At 34.8% G+C, this 22,712-nt stretch overlaps 1 protein-coding gene and 1 pseudogene across 1 annotated transcript; one reads left to right on the top strand and one right to left on the bottom strand.

The window, feature by feature from the left end:
* Positions 1–2,093: 2,093 nt before the first annotated feature.
* Positions 2,094–16,132, bottom strand: LOC126722576 (putative disease resistance protein At3g14460). The gene is made up of 14 exons (XM_050425724.1): positions 12,565–16,132; positions 11,645–11,713; positions 10,886–11,112; positions 10,619–10,732; positions 5,658–5,825; positions 5,397–5,514; positions 5,149–5,197; positions 4,957–5,035; positions 4,669–4,769; positions 3,982–4,045; positions 3,373–3,728; positions 3,172–3,257; positions 2,500–2,876; positions 2,094–2,393 (listed from the first exon to the last, which is right to left on the bottom strand). The coding sequence occupies exon 1, from the start codon at positions 16,130–16,132 to the stop codon at positions 12,581–12,583; it is 3,552 nt and encodes a 1,183-aa protein (XP_050281681.1). The 3' UTR covers positions 2,094–2,393; positions 2,500–2,876; positions 3,172–3,257; positions 3,373–3,728; positions 3,982–4,045; positions 4,669–4,769; positions 4,957–5,035; positions 5,149–5,197; positions 5,397–5,514; positions 5,658–5,825; positions 10,619–10,732; positions 10,886–11,112; positions 11,645–11,713; positions 12,565–12,580.
* Positions 16,133–17,325: 1,193 nt separating this feature from the next.
* Positions 17,326–22,151, top strand: LOC126723699 (probable peptidyl-tRNA hydrolase 2; annotated as a pseudogene).
* The last annotated feature ends 561 nt before the right edge of the window (positions 22,152–22,712 follow it).

The raw sequence follows: 22,712 nt of genomic DNA, 5'->3' as shown, positions 1-22,712 counted from the left end.
TGACTTATTTTTTTAAAGATTGCTTTCTTCTAAAATTATCATCAACAAAAAAAAAAAAAAAAAAAAAAAAAAAAAAATTATCTCAAATTCTCAAGCCACGCTAAATAAAAAAAAAAGTTAAAAGATAATATAGAAATTATTAAAAATAATTTCATTTCATTCTAAGGTTATTATCAAATATAGAAAAATAAGATAATTTAAAAAATATATTTTAAAACATTAATGTGGAATAACACTTCCCCTTAATGTGATATAATGATCATATATAGGCTTATATGACATCAAAGCATCATGAAAATAATGAAATAGGCCCGCTAGCATATTAAGATGATATATGAAGAACCTCTATTTTAGTACACAAAAATTGTAAAAATAAATTCGAAGCTAAAATTCTTCTATCCTTGATTCTGGGGAAGATTAAAAGTGTTCCATTATCTGGTTGGAGAATAAGTTATCAGAATTTCAATTTTTGTTTTAATTCATTGAAGATGAATCCTGTCTATAATATTCAATCAACGTTCTATTAATCTTTTCCTTTCTTGGTAAGAAATACTGTTATAGTGTTATAGTATTATATGCAAAAAATGGAGGTGGAAGAGTAATGGAGGAGAGAGAAACGTGTAGTGGATGAGAAAGAGAGAGTAGAGCGAAAAATATACTTATTTTTGGGATTAGAGATAGGTATGAAATGTTATAAATAAGGATAATAAATGAGATCCTTATCAGAATATCAGCATTAATGAGTATATTTTTTGACCGTAAGATCTACTTAAATCCAATGGTTTAGAAAATGTGTAACTTGAACCCATCTATATATATATATATATATATATATATATATAAATCTAAAATTTCATTCAACAAAGCAAATAAAGAGTTTTTCCTCCAAGTATACCAAACAAATTCGAAGAGTTATTACAACAAACATAAGTACATTACTATTAACAAAGTTAACTAACTTAGCTAAAGCATGAGATACTGCATTTTTAAAATATTGTTGTGGGATAATAATGAATGTATTGCTTGGTTGGACTTGGTGTTACACAAGCAGTATTTCCTTGGGAAGTAAATTCAATCTGGGTCAAGTATTTTTAGAAATAGCGTTTGGGCTTTAGGTCCATTTAGAGCCCACTTTTAGAACGAACTTATTTTCCTTTTTTGTTTTTCTTATTCGGATATGACTATGAGCCCATTTATATTATATTTTGGAATTTTTAGAGCTCTTTATGTTTTGGCACCAAAGAATTAAATACCTTGTCACACCCCAAAGAAGTAATATATGATACATCATTATTAAAGAGTATTGATAGGCTGAACTGTTCAAGAACTTGGACCGAGTCTAGGAATGAGTAATATACAAAGGGCTTTTAGTTGGATCAATAGAACCGCATGGTTCGTTAAGGAAACTGCTTAAAAGCCCATTAAAATAATGTGAAATACACAACCCCAATAAAGGAAGAAATAGGGACGAGATTAGTATCTTTGAATGGTGTTTATTACACACAAATTCTTGCACACAAACATACACAAGCAAAATTTTCATTGAAAGTCACTATATTCAATTTTGTGCAAGGGTTTGTAGGTAACAACAATTACCCATCTTTGTGAGGATAATAAAAAACTGAGAGGTCTTGGAGATAGGGAGCTACCAAAGTGATGGAAAAACACAACAAAATCTACAAGAATTTAGATGAAGGAGTTTGTTGCCCCCCTCCAATGTGAAACGAAATCTTCTATATTCAAATTTTACTTTTAAAATAAATAAATAAATAAATAAAAGTTTCCAGTTGGGGACAACTTTCATGCATTGCAAAACAAAATTTGTTACAAATAAAAAATATTAGTAGCTTTGTCTAAATCTAAAGATGGGAGAAAAATAGTTCGAAATTCTTACAGCAAGAGATTTGAAGTTCCTTCAAAAAGACTACTTATATTTGAGAAGAGAGACCCCAATATCTTACATGCAACATCTTGCAACATAAATTAGATAACTCAAACTTGATAATACTCCATTATCCTATCTATTTTTGTAAAATAAAGTGATTTGATCTCATTATGATCTCTAAAATACGTACTATTGAAATTCAAATCACTAAGAAAATTGGCACTTCCCTATAGCTGTGCCTTCAAACTGCATAGTATTTTTAAATCTTTAACTCGTATTAATTTCAAAGGAAACATTAGGCTTTCCTATGCTTTAATAAAAACTAAAAGAAACCCATGAAGCTAAATACATGATAGCATTGGAGAGTACAACATGAGAAAAAAAAATTAAGGGATATTTTTGGAAGAACTCATATCAAACCAAGCCAGTAAATTGAATCATGTGGAGCAATTGCCTGGTCTACTGCTGTTAGAAGCCGCAAATGTGTTGCACATTTTGTGTTGGAAACCTGTGAAAGAGTTTGCAAATAATTTAAAAATAATCATTGGTTGGAAGTCAGAATCTTATACCAAGAAACATAAATTAATTGAACAAAGTTGACAACCATAAAGCACCTTCTTGTTGGGCGTGAAAATCTACTAGTCTGGTACTGATATGGGAGAGCCTCAAGACTGACTTTGATCCTTCAAGGAACAAGGCTTAAGCACTTTTGTGCTAGTAGCAAGATTTACATCTTTCTGTATTTTAGAAACCATTGTCTCGACATAAGACAATATAAAATTCTTGATGTACAAAAGGGAATTGGGAAGCTTCTGCTGGTGAGCATAGCAATGACATAAAGAGTGCTGAGACTTTTGAGCCATCTGGAGTGGAAGAGAACAACCAAAAATAGCACTCTGTCCTCAGGGGATGACTTCACATCTTCACATCCACCACCAATTTCAAAATGTCAAATAGTCTTTGCAAGCCCATCATTGTGAGATTGTTGCATCTGGAGATCAAAACTAGATTTAAAACTAGCCATATGAAATATACAAATTTTCCTTCCTAATATGATAAATGGAATGCATTAGTTTTTGCTTGTGATAAATACACCCTGGGTGATGGATTTTTAAATTCAAACATTATTGTAATCAACAAGAGAGGATTAGATCCAATGGAGCATAATATCCCAGAAATGGCTAGTAATTTTTTCTAGCAAAAGGATAGGTGATGGTCAGGAAAATGATTCAAGAGTAACAACAAAAAAGAAAACTGATGTTGATCCTTGTTTTTTTGGCACGTACCTGGCTGTAAAATGAAATTTTGTATTTGATAAACAACTTGTTTGTGCAACAGCAATATACTCCATGCACGTAGTGGGTCTGCAAAACTAGAGTTAAGCATCCACAAATAAGAAGAATCCAAGAATTAAAGAAATGTGAAGCAATTGTTAAATACATGACAACAATCAAAGCATACTATACTGGATTGTGTATAATATATACCTGAATGTAACATTCAATTGAGGTGGCAAGCCTATAGTTTTGTGAATGTCAGAAGCTATTGGAGATAGGGTTAGCTGGCAATAGCTCTCAATATCGATCATGTCATTGCCTCTAGTAATGTGTAAGTGTTATTGCATCCTCTCTTTCCTAACAAATAATGGGGCTAACATACAGACTCCAGAGGTCCTGGTCGATGAGGTCCGAAATCTTATGTTTAAGGTAATAGCAATCATAAGTCCAATGTCCCCTTCATTGCATATGATATTTACATCGAGCATTTGGATCATACCATGTTGGTAATGGACTTGTCGGAGCCATAGGTGGCACTGGAGTAATGAGTCCTGTTGAGATCAAATCTGAATGTTTTAAGATTATAAGAGACTGACATTAGTAACTTAGCTAGCAGAGCCAATTTCTTCCATAGAAGTTTATATTCATGTTTTGTATGCTGTGAATCAATAAATAATATATTTGCTTTTCAATATAGAGGCTGAGATTTTAAGTTACTTTTGCTAAAATTCCCTCATTGGAGATGGGGTTCATGATTCTCATTGTTAAAAATATATATATATATATATATATTTAAAGAAGTGAGTTGGAGTAACTAACAATAAGATCATTGTCCAAAGCCCCAATTTGTTAAGGAAACTTGGATAAGAATTTGGCCACAGTTCTGCAGTATATCAACAATAAACGCTGAGGTCAATGGCCATAGGCAAAAATAATGAAAATACAAATGAGTAGATCTGTGAAATATTCAATACAAAGTGAAAAAATATGTATATTTTGGTCATGGAGCACCCAGATAGATATATATCTCTATTACATTTAGAGAATCAGCTAATTAATTCTTCCAACTACTCTCCTTTGAATCACCATGTCAGTTACTAAACTCAAACTGTATTAAACAGATCATGGAGACAAGCCCTACATAAGCAACATTCTGAGAAGTTTCTCAATTTTCACATTTTTGTGATCAATGATAATTAGCAATGAATTATGATCATCATGAAGATCATAGTCAAAAGCCTCAAAGTTTATGAGAGAACTTTTATCAAGATTTTCCAAAGATATTATAAATGCACAATCCCTATATTCATAACAACTCCCATCCTTTCCATCATAACACCCCCCCCCCCCACAAAAATAATAATAATTCAAGAACTGGATCATAGCAATCCTGCTCTAAAGTTTCAACATGTAGTCTAGAGTTTGTGAAACTCCTACCTGGCCTTGACTATTTAATTAAATCCAGGAAAAAAAATCAAGTTGGAAGTGCAATGATAGATGGAGTACCCGGTTAGCTTTGGAGTGCTGCCACAGTTAATACTCATTTAACAACACTTTATCTCCTGAATTTCCTAACCTCACTTCTCTCAACAAGCAAACAGTGAGTCCTATAAAATATAAATGGAAATCAATACCTATGTGCAATAGGAACAACAATATAATTGCAAGAAAGTCCCTTGATATTTCACATAGAAACTAATCAAGTTGTAGATATTTCAAGATCATGATTCATACTCGACTAGCTTGAATGACATGTTCTTTTAATCAAATTTTAGTGATAAAAATGAGGACCACCTGTGGCCATTCTTGCCATTGCTCTTGGGAGTCTTGTCTAGTAAAAAAGTAAACACAAGCCGTCAGGGCCAACCTGCAACTTTAGCAAATATAGAAGCTTAGGAAACTTCTGTGTAGAAATATTGAAAGAAGGATGAGCTGGGGTAGCTACTTGTAGAAAGATTGATGGGAAGATGAGGTTAATATACTTACAGGAAGTATTGGGTGCGGTCTGTGTGGAAGGAGGTTGGCTGCAGTTACCCTGGAATTTAAAAGCAAGGTAATAATTTTCAAAATCACAAACTGAAATCTCAAACGGTTATTTACAGTATATTGTTGTTTGAAAAACATGTAGAATAGTGCAACACCCCTTGAAAATAATAGTTTTTTTTTTAAAAAAAGCAAAGAAAATAATAAAAATCAAAGTGGATTCAGAACTGTCTTTCATTCCAAGGCATAACTTGTATCCATGCGTTTAAGATTTGCCTGGAGTTCGCTCCCAGAAATATAGCCATCCCTATCTCCTCATGCCAATCCCATGAACATTTTAAAAGTTGAATAGCAATTGCTTGTAGTGAGCTGATAAATCCATAACATTCACAAAAAAACCAAGGATTATCGTTGGTCAAGCAAATGCTTAATTCAGTAATAACCAAAAATAAAAGTCAGAACACACTATTAATCGTTTGAAATTCCCATGGTGCCAAGTTAAAGAGTTCCACCTAAACTATATTTTGTGAAGGCTGTCAATTTGTATGGGTGCCAAGTTAAATAATTGTCTATTCTTTGTCTGCCACAATCATTGTTTCATCCCTAAATAACGAAGAAGCTTATTCTGCAATGGACCACATTAATGCCTCTTCTTGGGATTGGTCAATAAAATGTTACTTCTGCAAAAGAAAAGGAAAATAAATAACAATCAAGGATTAATCGTTCATAAACAAATTATTTCAAATAAATAATAAACCAATAAATGCATCAAATCATTTAATCAGATTTTTAGAAGCCCACACGTGACCCACCTCCTCTCAAGTCTGAACCATTTTGTAAATATCTATCCCTCTTGGCCGACTAGTTAAGGGCTCTCCCTTATTTCTTTTTCTTTCACATTTAAAACACATTTACACACACATCCCTCTATCTCTGTACAAATACTCTCACAGCTCAAGCTTCACACACTACCAAATAAACGACAAATTCCACCGAAAAAAAAAAAACACAACAAGAATCTAAATCCGAAGAAAGAAAGGTGTAAAGGTGCGATTACAATGGCGACGAGAGAATGTGAGACAAAACAAGTAGGGAGAATTTTTCGAAGATTTCCTCTCACTGTAGCAGCTCCGTTTTGTTCGAAGATTCCTTTCTCTCTCTCTCTCTCTGTGTCTGTCTTTCTCTTAATTTGTGTTTGGGGGAGAGAGAAAAATGTAGAGAGAAAATACGAGAAAGAGAGGGAAAAAATTGTTGTGAAAGTGAGTGAGTGAGTTGAGTGATCAGTGAGAGAAAGAGAGAGAGAGAGAGAGAGAGAGAGAGTTAGTGAGTTTTTGATGAAAGCGATTGATGAATTAAAAGCAAAAGGCAGCTGAAACCGAAATAACAGGGTTTTTTCTGTTGGTTTCGGTCTCTAGTAAAAAGCCATTGACTATTCTGTTTGCGTGCTATTGAATTGATTTCTTTTTCCCTCTTTTTTGTTTGTTTTTTGGTGCAGTAAATTCTTCATTGGAGGCTTAGCCAAGGACACCACCTACGGTAAGAGAGAGCATTCTATTCTTTTCTATGATTCTCTTGATGGGTACTGTGCTTCTCTTGATGGGTGTTTTTGAATCTGTAATGGGGGGTTTGCCATTGTTGTTGTATGTGAAAAGTTACTGTTTTTGCGTGTTTGTTTCTGTTGATGGGTTTTATTTGAATGTGTGATATATTATATATATGATGTAGTTCTTGTTCGTATTTGACTGAGTTCAGAAACCTTTGTGAGTTACTTTGAGAAGTATGGAAAGATAACAGATTCTGTTATAATGAAAGACCGGCACACACATTGACCAAGGGGATTCGGTTTCATAACCTATGAGGATCCTTCTGTTGTTGACCAGATGATCCAAGAGACGCATGTCATCAATGGCAAGCAGGTTATTCTATGTTCTCTTAAATATCTCCCACCGGTGCATCACACCACCAATTCCTCCACCATTACTTTCCGGTGGGATTTACCGGAGAAAACTCCATAGCAACCTCCATTGTCTCAAATTTTAAAGGTAAAAATCTTAACTATTTTGGTAGCTTTTCATGTTGTTGTAAGATTTTTTTTAATCTAAGCTACTTGAGTGATATACACGTGATTGAGTATATGGGTTTTGATTTGGTGACTCATTTGTTAAATGGTTAAGGGTTTTTTTTACAAGTGGTGATCATTTGGGTTCCTTGAGCAATCATTGGGGTTGATTTTTGGAAGTGTGTTTAATTTCTTTGCAATTTGAATGGCTTTGGCATGTGTGGATGTGAGTGTAGTGTTAACTTTGAACTTTGTTTAAGGGATGTAAGCATGTGGTTATTGCATACCAAATGTTTGATAAATTACCTCAATGAGTTATGAAATTGTATTTGCTTGAGTTTGTGTGGATGTGATAATTCTTTATATGACTATTCATTTGTACATATTACACTTGCCTAATTTTTATTATGGCTTGATCTTATTATTTAGTACCCAAATGGAATTCATGAGACTAGCTACCTCCATTTTTTAAAGTGATGTGTGTTATTTTATCTAATGAATGCACATTATTTGCAGTAGGGATATAAAATGCTTTGGTTGTTTACAACCCTATGAGTTTCTTGTATGCTTGTGTGGTTCCGGTTTGGGAAAGGGGTACTTCTCTTAGAATGGGCAAGCTAGGCTTTAGGGCATTTGGTTTGATTTTAGGGGGTTGTTTCGATTTATGAAACAAAGTGTAATAGTACCTTGTGATAGGCCCAATTCTTAATAGGCTTGATCCTAATGTTTCTAGGTTCCAAGATTCTTGGTGATGGACCTAGTGATTGGATTGGTTGATTACAAGTTGCCCGTTTGAGGTAAAATCAGTTGGTCTTCTGAGGTAAGTGGCTTCTTAATGGGATTTTTTAAAAGAATCATTATTGCACTTAAGTATTTTATAGTTAAACCCATTTTAAAGTGTTGTTCATAGTTTTCCTAAAACATACTATTTGAACTATTCTGTTAATAAATTATGGAAAACGCATGAAACATTGAAAGTGCATCATATTTAATATTGTACATGGGGAAATGCATGAATTATTGGCATGGAAAGACAAGTGTCTTTGATCTCATCATTTGATAATGTATTTCATATATTTATGGTGTTATTTGGAACTACTAAAAGATGTTTTATCTTAAATTGTATTAATTGGGAAGTTATACAAAATCTTTTTGGCAAGGAGTGATTTCGAAGAATTTGAGAATTTTTTAGAAATCTTGGCTATTGAATTATATTATGAAACTACTTGGAAGTAAAATATGTTTTTTGAATACATATAACTTATGGGCTTTTGATGTGGGTTTGCCATTGTGCTATGTTATTGGTGATTACCTAGTCTTTGTGATGATGTCTGTGTGACGTGTGATTGCCCTATCTTTGTGACAATATCTTTGTGATGTGTGATTACCTGTCTTTATGACAACAAGCCACATTAGAGCCTCCCACTTTGCATGACGTAGGTAAATCCTTGAATGTGTGAGTAAGGTCACTGCCCATAGGGCCAAAAGACCATATGCAAAAGGGGTTCTATGTGACACGTCATTGCCTGTTTCCCATAGGGGAAGAGGTAAATCTTTGAGTGTGTGGGTGAGGCTAGGCAGGGCCAATAAACCACATGCAAAAGAGGTACTACATGACGCGTTATTCCCTGCCCCCCATGAGGGGGAGAGGTAAATCCTTGAGAGTGTGATTGAGGGTGTTGCCTATAGGGCCGATAAACCACATGCCAAAAGAGGTACATATCATGCAATTGTGTTTGGGTTCTAACATGTCTGTGGCAGTATGATGTCTCGGTGACATTTACGTCTTTGTGGCACCTTGTCATGTGGCCTTGTTTCTGGTTTTGAAATAGCATTGGACATTGTTTATGACTTACAGTAAACATTATGTAGTTTCATGGTTATTTTGGGAAGCTTGGACCCACATTATTTTAATCATTCTCGTCATGTTTTTATTGAAATTGATTTTGTAGAAAATAATAGTAATTCTCAAATTATGTTTTGTAATGTGCTCGTTGTCGTTAAACTTGCATTTCCCCCACCCCATTAGTTATGCTACTTACTGGGCTTTAGCTCATCCTACTCTCTCATAGTTTTACAAACTGGAAAGCATGGACACAGTAGTTGGGTTGCCGTGTTAGTATCCAACACCCTTTGTCGCGGTGGCTTGTGGATATGGTAACCATGCTAGCTGTAGGCGGCAGATCTCTATAAATTTACCAGAGAGAGATAGAAACTAATCTGTTTGTTTTCATTTTTTTTGTTTTTTGTTTTTTGGTCTTGAGATGAAAAGAAACTAATTCGTTCTCTAAAGAAGAAAGAAAGAAGTGTGGCACTGTGGCTATAGATGGGGTGTAGGTGGGGAAATTAATTGGGTTTTGCCAAAAAGAAAGAAGTGTGGCTATAAATGGGGGTAACCTTGTGTTAATTCATATGGAGTTTTGAAATAGTTTATGTATAATTGGAGGCACATGATTCAATTGTAGCATTTGTAATTGTGTTATAGAGCTTTGACTTATATTGTGGAGAGTTCAGAATGTTTACTTATCTTTATCATAAAGAAAGGGGGGAAAAAATCCCTTACCATTTTTCTTGATGGTTCTTTTTCTCATGATTTGGACCTATTTGGGTTCAGCTCGTGACAGACACTTCCACAAAGCTGTGCCTTCAGACAGTTAGCTTGAAAAACAAAAAAAAAAACACCCATCCTTCTGGAGAGGACTTCATATCTTCACTTCCGCCACCAAATCCAAAGTCTCAAAGACAGATATAGTCTTATCAAGCCCAATGGAGTGAGTTTGTTGCATCTGATGATGAAAGTTGGATTATACTGGACATATGAATGTGTTAATATATGCCTAATGTTAAGATAAACAGAATGCCCCTCACGATCGTTTTCTGTAATGCATCCTTTTTCACTTTTTATAGATTCACTCCAAATGATGAATTTTTACGTTCAATTGTTGTGAAAATAAATAAGAGTTAGATTTAGTGGGATAACTTTGATTATCCAATACTAAAGGTAATAAATAAATTCGACAACTAGCTAGCTAGTCTCTGCAGAACGTGTGGATGAAGAAAACAGCGGATGATGAATCACTAGTCTATACTCTTGGCTCATATGATCTCTTAATAATTGATTCATATGCAGGGCAAGTGAGTAATATTTTGCCCTTTTTTTCCTTCTTCATATGGTACCATTCCTTCAAAAATGGACAATACTCAATGATGCTCAGTAAAGAAAATGAGGTAGGCAGCCCATCTTTTGGCGGACATTTACTTGAGCTTGATGAAGAAACTGATAATGACACTGTTCTTTAGCTAAATCTTTTATTAAGTATAAATTATTTTTAGGACATGCATATTTATCCAAAAATAAACTTGAAAATAAATATAAATAAAATCAAACAAAAGCAGCTAAATTCAACAAAGTACCTGATTGTAAAACAAGGGTTTGTTCCACATTGGAATTTTAGCTCATACAATGACTTCGTTGCTCATATGTATGCAAAGGATGAGAGCAATCTTGTACCGCTATTTCCCTTCTTTCTTTGGTATTGTTTCAGAAATGAAGGACATACAAGTAAAAAGACAACAAATTAATAAAAAATAATTAATGGCCTTGAAACACACATGGAACAAAATTACAGAAATTAAAATCAAATAAGTAGAATACTGAAGCAAACATTTAAGCAAACTCACATAAAAAAAGATAAAGTTCTAGAGATCACAATCGTAATTGACTTCCCATAAATTGCCTTAAGGATATGCTTCCAGTCAAATCTAGAACCTGAAACTGAAGCAATAAGGCACAATTCTCTTTTCTGCTCTTCAATACATCAAGGTACATATGGCAATCAAAACTTGAACTAAACAGAAGATGCTTGTAGTGTTGGCCTCAACATTTTTCCCATTTTGTGTCTAAAAACCTGCATAAGAGTTGATAAAGATTTATAAATCATTTATGATTACTAGTCCAAAGTTTAAACTAATAAAAGAAAAATCAATTGAAGAAATCTAACAACAAAGGGCGTATTAGTAATGACATGAGAGTGCTCGGAGATTGGCCTTAATCTGTTATAGAACAAGTATTTGAGAAATCTTGGGCCAATTCCAAAATATTAAAGAGAGAGAGAGAGAGAGAGAGAGAGAGAGAGAGAGAGAGAGAGAGAGAGAGAGAATTTGAGAAAGTTCCTCTCCACACATAAGCAGGAATTGACATCTATCCATCCACCACCAATTCCAAAATATCAAAAGGAGATTGAGAAAGTTCCTCTAAAAAAATGAGCAGTGTGTTTCATCTGCTATTAGAAGGTAAATAAGTAGCACTATCTTTCAACTCCCCTAGTGTCTACCTGAGATTAAATAGCATGCCATAATGTGCAGGTCAAATCACAATACTATTTAAAATACTATTTACTTAATAAACAAATGTGACATATGTTGGAAAAAGTTCATTACCTAGGTTGATCATTTCCAGAAAAGTCTGTCTTTTGCACTTCAAAAGTCCAAAGTAGATATGTACTGAACCTACAATTAGGAGGGAGCAATCCGTCAAGGTTCAGCCTAATGGTGGGAGGCTTGGATGAGCTGTAGATCCAAACATCCTGGGTTTAAATCTCCACAAAAAATTCCTTTGGATGACTTGATACACAGTTATGGTGGGTAGGGTTATGTATTCGTGGTTTACTCTTCAAAGGTGAGTTCCAAGGGCCTACCTTTTTGAGGTCTCACATCATCACAAAAAAGAAAAAAAGAAAAAAAAAAGAGGCAAGAGCAGATCCATTAAGAATGAGAGTAAAGAATGAGCTTTTATAGTGACTTGAAAACACATCAGATAGGAGTTCATACATGATCCAAAAGGACCAGCAATTAGCAGTGGCATGAAATTGATAGCAATTGTGTGGGCAGTTGTTATTGACAACTAAAAGTTACACTACAAAAGAAAGGGCAATGAAATTAACATATATCCCGATATAAAAAAAAAATTCTATGGTTTTTTTTTTCCTCCTCTATTCAGTAAACATATTGATGAGTAGTTTGAGATGGTTGTTTTTTGGTATGCCCACCTTTTTTCTTTTTTTATAAAAACATTTTCTTTATGGGAAGATGAATTTTCCCCAAATGCAGCATAGACATTTTTATTTCTCTCTTTTTATTGGTAGAATTATCATAAAAAAAGAAAAGAAAAAGAAAGAAGAAGATGATATATAATGGAAATGGGTCAAATATTGTAATATATTGATTAAGCTGTTTTTAGAGGAGTTTAAAAAAAAATCTTTGAAAAGAAATACATACAAAACTCAAACCTAGCTTGATGGGTATTGATGAAATTGAGCAAATATGCAGAAGAAAAGTTAAACGTTAGTGTAGAATAATACCTGTTGTCTGATCATGTCAATCAATCTCTATATAGGGGATGTGAGCAATCTTGAGCCAGTCTTTCCCTATTTCTTTTTCACACTGTTGATTCAACAAAGGGCAACCAAAGATTTGTAGCACAGAAAGAGAGGTGGGTAGGCCTTGTTCCGGTAAGCACTGGAGTTTATCGCAGGACCAAATCGTCAAGCTTTGAAGAGAGGTGAGGTGTTGAAACCCCTTACCATTTAGTGATTTCAGATTTGGAAAACTTGAGATGCTGAAATTGGTAAGAGTAGGAGGGAGTAACGCCTCCTCAGGAAAGGACTCCAATTCTTCGCATTTACTCCAAATTATGAAATCTCTCAGAGAGTGAAGAGCTTGCAATCCCCACTCCTTGCGACAGGAAATGAGTTTTTCACAATACTGGATCGTAAGTGTTTTTAAATTGGAGGGCAAACCATCCTTAGGAAATGAATCTAATTCTGGACACTTGTACAATTGCAAAGACGAAAGAGATGGGAGGAGAGCGACCATTCCTTCGGGTAGTGACTTTAACTTTTTGCAACTAGAGACTTCAATCTCTGTCAATTTTTGAGCACAGATTCCTCCACTAAGAAAAGATACAAAAGTTGGGCATCTAGAGATTTTCAAATAAGTGAGAGAAGTAAGATCTAGATGAGATCCTGTTGATGCCGAAAGAGATTCAAGGTTCTTACAATTAAAAATTTCGATAAATTTGAGTTTAGGGAAAAATTGTAATGGAAATGACCAAAGTGAATCACAGCCGCCAATCATGATCATACTTTCAAGTGATGGATAGTAACGATCACTTGGCAACTGTACTTTCCCATCAAAGTACAATTCATGGAGAGCAGGAGCCCAAGGGAATGAAGCAACAAGTTGCTTACATTCTCTAATTTCAAGTTTGGTCAAAGAGGGAAGTTGATCGGGCAAATTCTTGCTTAGCTTGGGGCAATAATTTATGTGAAGCCATTGAAGACAAGAGAAAACTTCATCTTCAAATATAATCCATTCCTGCCACTCTCGCATATTCTTAAAGCTTAAATACTTAAGGGATCTGAACGGTTTAATTGTAGAAGAATCATTCCCATAGAACTCATGACCCACACCTAATAATCTATCAAAACCTTCAATTTTAAGTTCCTTGAGGGCATGTAGTTGTCCAAATGGAGGCAAGGAGAAGCAATACTTGCAATTCCTTAGCACTATGGAAACCATATTAGAGAATGAACAATCTCCTAACCAATTTGGAAAGCTTGTGCCCTCATAATGTTCAATGGTGAGAGAATTCAATTTTGTATGTGGACACAGCTGCTCAAGCACATTTCTTTCCTCTTCTGAATCATCAGTGCCATGACCATGCTCCCATTTCAACTCTAACTTAGATAGATCCTGCTTATCCTTTAATATAACCTCCATAGTATCTTTATTAATGCAATGAACATTTTCTAAGTTCAATATAGTCAATTTCCCCGAAAGGTGTTGGAGCTCTCCCAACTCGCTAATGCTAGACCCATCATGTTTTCCCACCACAAAAATAGGTAATTTTATGAGATTCTTCATTTTACCCATTTGTGGTGGCATCTTTTTCATTTTGCTTTCACTGTTATTCAAATGGCGCAAGTTGATTAGTTTACCCATATTGGTCGGCAACTCAGTAATGTATGGTGACAATATCAAGGTTTGCAAATTATACAAGTTACATAAAGAATTAGGTAAGTGTTTGATTCTAGTGTTACGAATGTTTAAATAACGTAGATGTTTCAAGTTACCAATAGAAACTGGCAACTCTCTAATGTTTTTACCAGAAAATGATAACACTCGTAAGCACTTAAATTTCTGAAACAAATCATGATCTATCATCTTCACTATGTCCTTAGATTCACACCACAGAAATGATAACCATCTTTCTCCTAAGAATGTTCTCAAGCCTTTAGCCTCAAAAGGGATCTCAAATTTCTTAGAGGCATCAATGTTAGCTCTATAATATGACAAATGACGTGTCTTTTTTGTTACTCCATTGGGCTCATCGTTCTCCAACCTCAAACAAAATTCCCCAGATATAGATTTTGCCAAGTCATTAATAAGATCATGCATCAAGAAATGTGATTTAGATTTATTTGATTGTTGGAAAAATGACCTTGATACTAGATCATTAAAGTATTCATCACCTATTTCTTCAGGTTCCATACTCCTATCTTCTTTGGGTTGCTGCAATAAACCTTCTGCCATCCATAACAAGATCAACTCTTCCTTTTCAAATTCATGATCTTTTGGGAAAATTGAGCAGTAAGCATAGCATCGCTTCAAATGCGATGAAAGGTAATGATAGCTCAACCTTAAAGCTGGGAGGATATTAGTTTTAGCTTCTGGTAAATCCCATATATGACTCTTCAAAATCTTTTTCCAATGTGTTGGGTTTTGATTTGAACGCAACGAACCCCCAACTGTTTTTATAGCTAAAGGTAGGCCTCTACACTTTTTGACAATTTGTTTGCCAATTACCTCAAGGTCTGCACAAAACTTTCCATTTCCAAATGCATGTTGTACAAATAAATCCCAACTCCTGTCATTTGACAATTCTTTTAGACAATGATGAGTTGGTACCGTGCATAATTTTGATGCAACTCTTTCACTCCGTGTGGTAACAATGATCTTTACTTCTCGTGCCCCACATTTAAAGACTTTAAGAAACTCATCCCACTCATTATAATTCTCATTCCACACATCATCTAAAACAAGAAAAAATTTCTTCCCTGCCAAAGTCTTTCTAATTTCAATTTGCAAAGAATTCAAGTTTTGAAAGTCATTAGCGGACCTGACCTCCTCAAGAATAGTTTTAAATATTTTAAAACTATCAAAATTCACCGAAACGCAAACCCATGCTTTGAGGTCAAATCTCTCATTTACTCTACTATCATTATATATAAACCGAGCGAGAGTTGTTTTGCCAATACCACCCATACCCTTTATGGGCACAACACATATCTCATCGCTACTTGCATCATCTGATTGCCACAACTCAAATATCGCTTCTTTATCCATATCTCTACCCAACACATCATATTTTTCTTGGCAAGAAGTTGTTGTTCGTGATGATGATAATGGTACCCCACTAGCAACCTCTTTCAGACGGAGGACACCTATTTGTTCTATTATAATTTTTAATTTTGCCAGAACCTTTTCTAGCTTAGATGGTATCCCTTCGTCAAATGAAATAAAAGCAGTGATGGAATTCCATACCTTACTAGTGCCGGTTTGAGAGTTTGCTCGTAAATTATATTCCAAGTCTTCATAGGCAATCTCATCGAGAAGGTCTTCTGCATCATGAACAGCATCATTAAGCTCGTCCAGCCACTCTTTCACAGCTGGGTTTGTAATTTGCTTCTCCTCCGCATCAACGAGCACAGCATTAGCAGACAGCAGGAACATCTTCAACTTTTGTAGTGATTCATCATTGAGTTTCCTTTCCATGAAATAGTTGACCACGCCAGAAGAAGCTATTCTTTCAAATACCGCGTGAAAGATTGCAGAGAGAGCTGCTTCTACCACCATGGTCTCAGCCATGCTTTATTCCTAGCGAAAGGCGTGAGCGGTGAAAAACCAAGGCAAGAGAATGCAAACAAGAGAACCACAAGAGAACCACAAGAGAGAGAATGTTCTCTGTGAAAGCGTTTTGCAACTCTCAAAATACTTGCTCCCTTTCAAAATACTTATTCACGTTTAAGGAGTTTTTCCCTTTTGAGTGTTTAAAACGTTTAGAAAAATTTATAGTTTACATTGTACGAATATTCAAATCTTGTGAAAAAATTCATATATATTTTAATATTAAAATGTATTTTTTTATTTTTTATTTTACATATTTATTTTTTAAAACACCCCAGCTCAGATTATTTATTTTACACTACATTTTATTTAAAAAAATATCATTTTTTCTTGATTTTTAAAATTGTTTTTCTTTCTTCACATCCAACAATTATTATTCACTCTATTTCTTCATCCTTGAGATATGTAAAAAAAGAATAAAAAATAAATACAAAATGAATACATATACACAGTTATGTAACAATTATCACTACAAAACGCGGGGGCCTTGGGCCGCGTTTTTTAAGCCGTGGCTATAAAAAACACGGCCCAAGATAGACTGAAGCCGCGTTTCATAAAAACGGGGCCATAGACGGGCTCTTAGGCCGCGTTTTTTAAGCGGGGCCATAGACAGGTTCTTAGGCCGCATTTTTTTGAGCTAAAAACGTGGCCTAAGGACCTCCGTATTTTATTTTTTGGCAAACCTTTTTTTTTTTTTTTTTTTTTTTTTTTTTTTCTTTTCCTTAACTGTGGCCGCATTTTAAAAACACGGCCCAAGATAGACTTAAGCCGCGTTTCATAAAAACGGGGCCATAGACGGGCTCTTAGGCCGCGTTTTTTAAGCGGGGCCATAGACAGGTTCTTAGGCCGCGTTTTTTTGAGCTAAAAACGTGGCCTAAGGACCTCCGTATTTTATTTTTTGGCAAACTTTTTTTTTTTTTTTTTTCTTTTCCTTAACTGTGGCCGCATTTTTTAAATGAGGCCTCAGATTTTGCCTATAGCCGCATGTTAAAAATACGGCTTTAGGCTTTGTTTAAATACCATTCTTTTAGTCTGAAGCTGCGTGTACAAAACGCGACTTTAGTCTGGGATGGGGCCACGTTTATTAAACGTGGCTTCAGATTTTTCCTATAGCCGCGGGTTGAAAACGCGGCTTTAGGATTGGTATAAATAGTTACACGAAATTTTGCTAAGCCCTTTTGCTCCCCAAATGTCCTTTTGCTCCGATCAGATCAGATCTCCCATTCTATTTCTCTCTTCTGCGTTTCCCATTCTTTTCTCTCTATTCACAGCATGTTTCTCGCTCATCTATCTCTTCTCATCTGACTAAGTTTTGGTTGGATCGAATCGGTGGTGTGTTTCGATTGTGAAGTTGAATCGGTGGCCGACTTTGATGGTGGGTCGTTTCGGTGTTTGCTGGATCCGTTTGGTGGTGGCTTTCGGTGCTTGCTGGATCCGTTTGGTGGTGAGATTTGGTGCTTGCTAGGTCTTTTTGGTGGCTGGGTTTCATTGGTAGCCAGGTTTTGGTGGTCGCTGGGTTTCCCATTTTCTTCCACAGGCTGCAGCACCACTCGACCATACTCACCAGTCACCACCCAATCTCTCTGCCCATAACATCACAGTGACTCTCTCTCTCTCTAAAAAGCCACAACAAACCCCATGTTTGGCTCGTTTGGGAACTCTTTCCAGTCTCCAAAGAAGGTGAGTATTTCTCTAAATCTCTTCCTTTTTTTTCTTTCTAGATTTAATTTAAAAAAAAATTAAATTAAATTTCCTTGCTTTCTCTCTGTTTGGCTTCCAAGATAATAGAGGAAGAGGAAGAGGAAGAGGAAAAGACAATCCGGAATATCCTCCCTTACGTTGTTAGTTTTTTTGTTTTTATTTTTTATTTTTTGTTTTACAATAAGAAGCAGCAGCAGCAGCAAAAGCAGAACAATGGTTAGCATTAACCCAGAGAACTTTATTCCAGGCCTTGTCATTGGTTTCATTCTATTGGGCTTTTGTTGGATCTATCTAAGTCCCAAAAAAACAAAACCAATAAGAAAAATTTCGTACCAGGCAAACCGCAATTTGCTGTCTCAAATAACAGTGACCAAGAGCTCAAAATGGTTTGTTTTGCCTTATTGACTTGACCTCCATACGAAAGTTTTATGCTTGCAACTTTGTTATTGTAGAATTTTACTTCATGGGTTATGTTTTTAAAGTTGTTTTGCCATATGGGTTACATTTGGAGGTTAACTTGAGGTGTCCAATCTTGTTTGGTTATCATTTTATTGTGAATTTATATCATGAGCAGCACTTTTCAATGGAACTAGCAGTGATGCTCACAAATGGTAGTAGAAAATTTTGCATTGCTACATTTGTTGAATTCCTATAGCTGTTCTGTTGATATATAGTGGGGGGAAAAACTGACCTTTTATTAATTCTTTTTGATGCTTCTGGGGTGCTTGTCTAATTCAAATGCTACATATAACACAATAAAGCCATAAAAAATTTTTGGGACTGTCAAATGCTTCCTCAATTTTAATGATAAATGTTGTGATTCTCTTACTCTCTTGTGTTGATGTGTATAGTTAGTTTAGAGCTGTAGATTTAAGACATGGAAAGAACAAAGTGAACCTTATTGGGTTTGTTTAGGGACTTGCTTTAGTAAAAAAAAAATGATCATTATATGCACGCAGCCAATACAGTTGTACCTCTCCCAGACAGTTGTTTGGATGTCTGAAAGTATGGAGTTAGTTATGTATTGGGCTTCAGATCAATTGATGAGGCAGATTTGATGTTTTTGTTTTTTTGAAAAATTCTATGTTTTCTCAAATGGTGTGTTTATATCCGGTTGTGGTAGTTGGGTAGATTTGACATTTTTGTTTCTTGAAAAATTCTTTGTTTTCAAAGGGTGAAGTGCTTATCTCAGGTTCTCATAGTTAGACAAGACTTAAAGATGAAATCAGGAAAGATTGCATCTCAATGCGCTCGTAAGATACTAAAATTGCTATTAATATTTTGGTCTTCCATTTGATTGCAATTTTTAATTTCTTCTGGTCCAGTACTTCCCGTCTCTCTTCACTCAGCAGTGACTTCTTGATTTCTTTTGTTAACCAGATGACTAAATATTCTTTTTATGATCTTGCAGATGCTGCCACTGGCATGTATGTGGATTTAATGCAAAGGTATCATTGTTCTGATTATGAGTCTCCTCCTTGTGCAGAGAAACCTGCAACTTTGTTCCTTATTATATATTGCATGTGCACTAAATTTTCAAGCTTCAGACTGTTAGCTTGATCTACCATGCACCATTTTTTACATCTTTAAAAGTTATTCTAATAGCAACCACTCTTATATTTTGTCCTTTTCACCATCTTTAGCCATATGGCTAAAATAAAAATTATTTGCTTGGTAGACTTGTTTAGAAAATATCAAAAACTGTGTACTTGGTCACATTTAAGGCAAAAAATCAGTTCCTTTTCCTTTTAACTCAAGAAAATTTACAGTATCTAAATGTGCAGCGTGCAACCAAAGATGACAATTTTTCAAGTTTCTAGTCTTGAATACAGAGATGACAATAAGTGTGTATTTTCTTACTTTTCGTGAAGATGTTTAATGATGAAGTGAATCTAGACAACCCCACCTTTCCTTTATTGTTATTATTATTATTATTATTATTATTATTATTATTATTATTATTATATTTGTTATTTGGTTGGTTGAGGCTTATATGGGAAGTCAATAGGTCTGACATAAGTGATCAAATATATATATATATATATATATATATATCAACTCACGAATAGAAGATGAGGTGATGTACTTTTGACCCTTTATGCCTATAGGTATGGTGAAACTATAGACTTGATTCCTAGGAACTATTAGTGGCAGAAAATAAAGAGAACAAAAATATTGTAATTATGTGCGACATATAATTGATGATGCTCTTGTTTGACTTATTATTTTTTTTATAAAGTAATATTTTTTAAAAAAATTATTGAAAGAAAAGTTGGATTGTTATTAATGATACTCTTGTTTTGCTTTTATTTTTTATTTGTGAAGTAATAAATTATTGAAAGAAAAGTGTGTTGTTTGGATTGTTAATTGCTTGCACATAATTATTTAGTGGGCTGGTCTTATGTTTATTTATTAATATTTTTGGGGCAACGTTGATATTTCCTTTCTAGTGTTCTTTATTTTTCAAAAGGACATCTTATATTGTGCTTCACTTTTGGCTTCCTGCAGCCAACACTATGACTGCATGGGAAATACATAAATACATTATACATGGAAGGGATGGGTACATTTTCAATCTCAAATAACTTGCATTATGTCATATGCATGCCTCATCACCCCATGCAGCCTAGGCACACCCTGTAGCACCACCCCATCAGCACCACATGCACTGCCCATGCAGCACCACAGGCACTGCCCACAATGGACCAGATTCAAATTTTGGTTCTGAGAATTAAAAAATGTGACAATTAATGTCAAGTTTGGAGGATAATAATCTAGGAATTTTTTTGTTAATACATATAATTTAGGATATTTTTTTAAATTTATTTATAAGTATAATAATCTAGGAAGTTAAATAAAAGGTGCAAAAAAAAAGGTAAAAAGGTTGTCTCCATACGATGTATATGATTAAAGCTTGCATGCATTTATTTTGTTTTTAATATGTTACATTGTGCGGGCAAAGGTGCAATGAAACCAGCAATTTTGTCATTCTTAGTTGATATATAAGATTAATAGCCAATAGCTCTGTAGGAGAATATGATAGAATCCGTGATCATGTGAAATCTTTGGAAGGGACCTATGATGTTCTCATTAGTAAAGAACCCATTCATTGTAAATTAGTGTCTTAATGCCCCTCTTGTTTTTGTTTTTATTTTCTGTCTCTAATAACTTATTAAAGTGCTGGTCTTGCGTTAAATATAACATATTCCATGTTTACTCTATTGTTAGAGGTATTTGGTGGAGTTAATTTGCAGCTTCTTTGTTGCATCATGGACTAGGGTTGTAAAATACCATGGGCGACGGCCTAGCAGGCGGCCTAAGCAGGTATACTTGATTATAATTTTTATTTTCTTGGATGTCATCTGATATTTCCTAAACAGCTTGTGTACATAATTCAGGCTATTCAGTGGTATTTTGCTTCCATCTATGGGTTGAACAGGTTTTTGTGGCCAATCATACCTCCAACGTCATCAAGAAATGGAGGAATTCCGAGCAGTGGGTTTTGGGTTAGAGGCTTCGCCAATCGAAGCTGAATGGGCTCTCCATTTATTCTGAATGGAGAGGATCGATCTGCATTTTCGATATATAGATACAAACATAAATGTAAGAAATTTGATTGTATCAAATAGTATTCTGTTTAGAAAATAAAACAATGTTTGTGTTAGCTTTTTAGTTTAGCTAAGATCAGTTTGGTTATAGCTCAGATAGTAATACATTTATGGTTTATAGGAAAACCAGAAGACGAAGCATCCGCAATTGCTTTATGAGGCCAAGTTGAATGGTGTTCTTCAAGGAGGAAGTAAGCTGAAATTTTTTGGTTGAGACTTGAAACTTGAAAACTATCATGAGCTTTTTAGCCTGGTTATGTTGTTATGGTTATTAATGAGTCCATTTTTTTGTGACCCATCAGATGGTATTGCGAATATGAAATGGTGCGAATAACATTCTTGTCCTTGACCTTTTTTGACCAAGTCTTGAAGATCTTTGTCTACTGTGGGAGGAAGTTTTCCTTGAAAACAGTCTTAATGTTGGCTGAGCTAATGTTAATCACTTACTTTTACCTTGTCATAGCTTGCTGCAGCCTATGTTTTGCCATGTTTTTAACTGTTATAGAATTGTTGTTCTTTTGGGTTTCGTTGGTCTTATTTTTTATATTTCTTTTCAGGGAATCTTCATGTATTATATTTGGTCTTAAGAGTTGTGTTCATTGTAAAATTTTTGTCTCCCCCCCACCCCCCTTTCACCCCAATCTATATATGTTATCCATTTTTTTCTTAAATTTGTTATATTTTTCAGGTTTATATTATTGATTTTGGACTTGCAAAAAGATTTCGAGACCCCACGACAAATCGGCATATACCTTAGATCCTTGCTTGAAATCTGGTGTGTTTTTTGTTTCTGATTTCTGTTCTGGATGGTCTAACCATGTTAAATGTATATTTTACCCATATTTTCATTTAATATGGTTCAGTTAATGTTAAATGTATACATTTTAAATGCTTTTCTTCAAATTCTGAATGGAATTCTATGGTTGACAGATAAGTTTTCCTTCTTAAGCCATCTGGGCTAGGGAAAAAAAGAAGAAAAAAGGGCTATAGCCGCGTTTTTAAACGCGGCTAAAATATGTCCTACAGCCACATTTAAAAAATGCGGCTATAATTGTAACCTATAGCCACGTTTTAAACGCGGCTATAGCTTTCACCTATAGTTGTCAACGAGGGTCCTATGGCCGCACTTTTTAAACGCGGCCTAAGGGTCTGGTCTTAGGCCGCGTTTTAAACGTGGCCTAAGGTTAAACCTTGGGCTGCGTTTAAAACGCGGCCCAAGACCACAACCTTAG

This window comes from Quercus robur, chromosome 4, assembly GCF_932294415.1.
Source record: "Quercus robur chromosome 4, dhQueRobu3.1, whole genome shotgun sequence".
NCBI lineage: Eukaryota > Viridiplantae > Streptophyta > Magnoliopsida > Fagales > Fagaceae > Quercus > Quercus robur.
The sequence above is the reverse complement of the archived record's forward strand: the minus strand, read 5'-3'. Positions and strand labels throughout refer to the sequence as shown.

Bases quoted from the DNA above. Each gene is read 5' to 3' on its own strand.
- LOC126722576 (XM_050425724.1), bottom strand. From the start codon at position 16,132: ATGGCTGAGACCATGGTGGTAGAAGCAGCTCTCTCTGCAATCTTTCAC.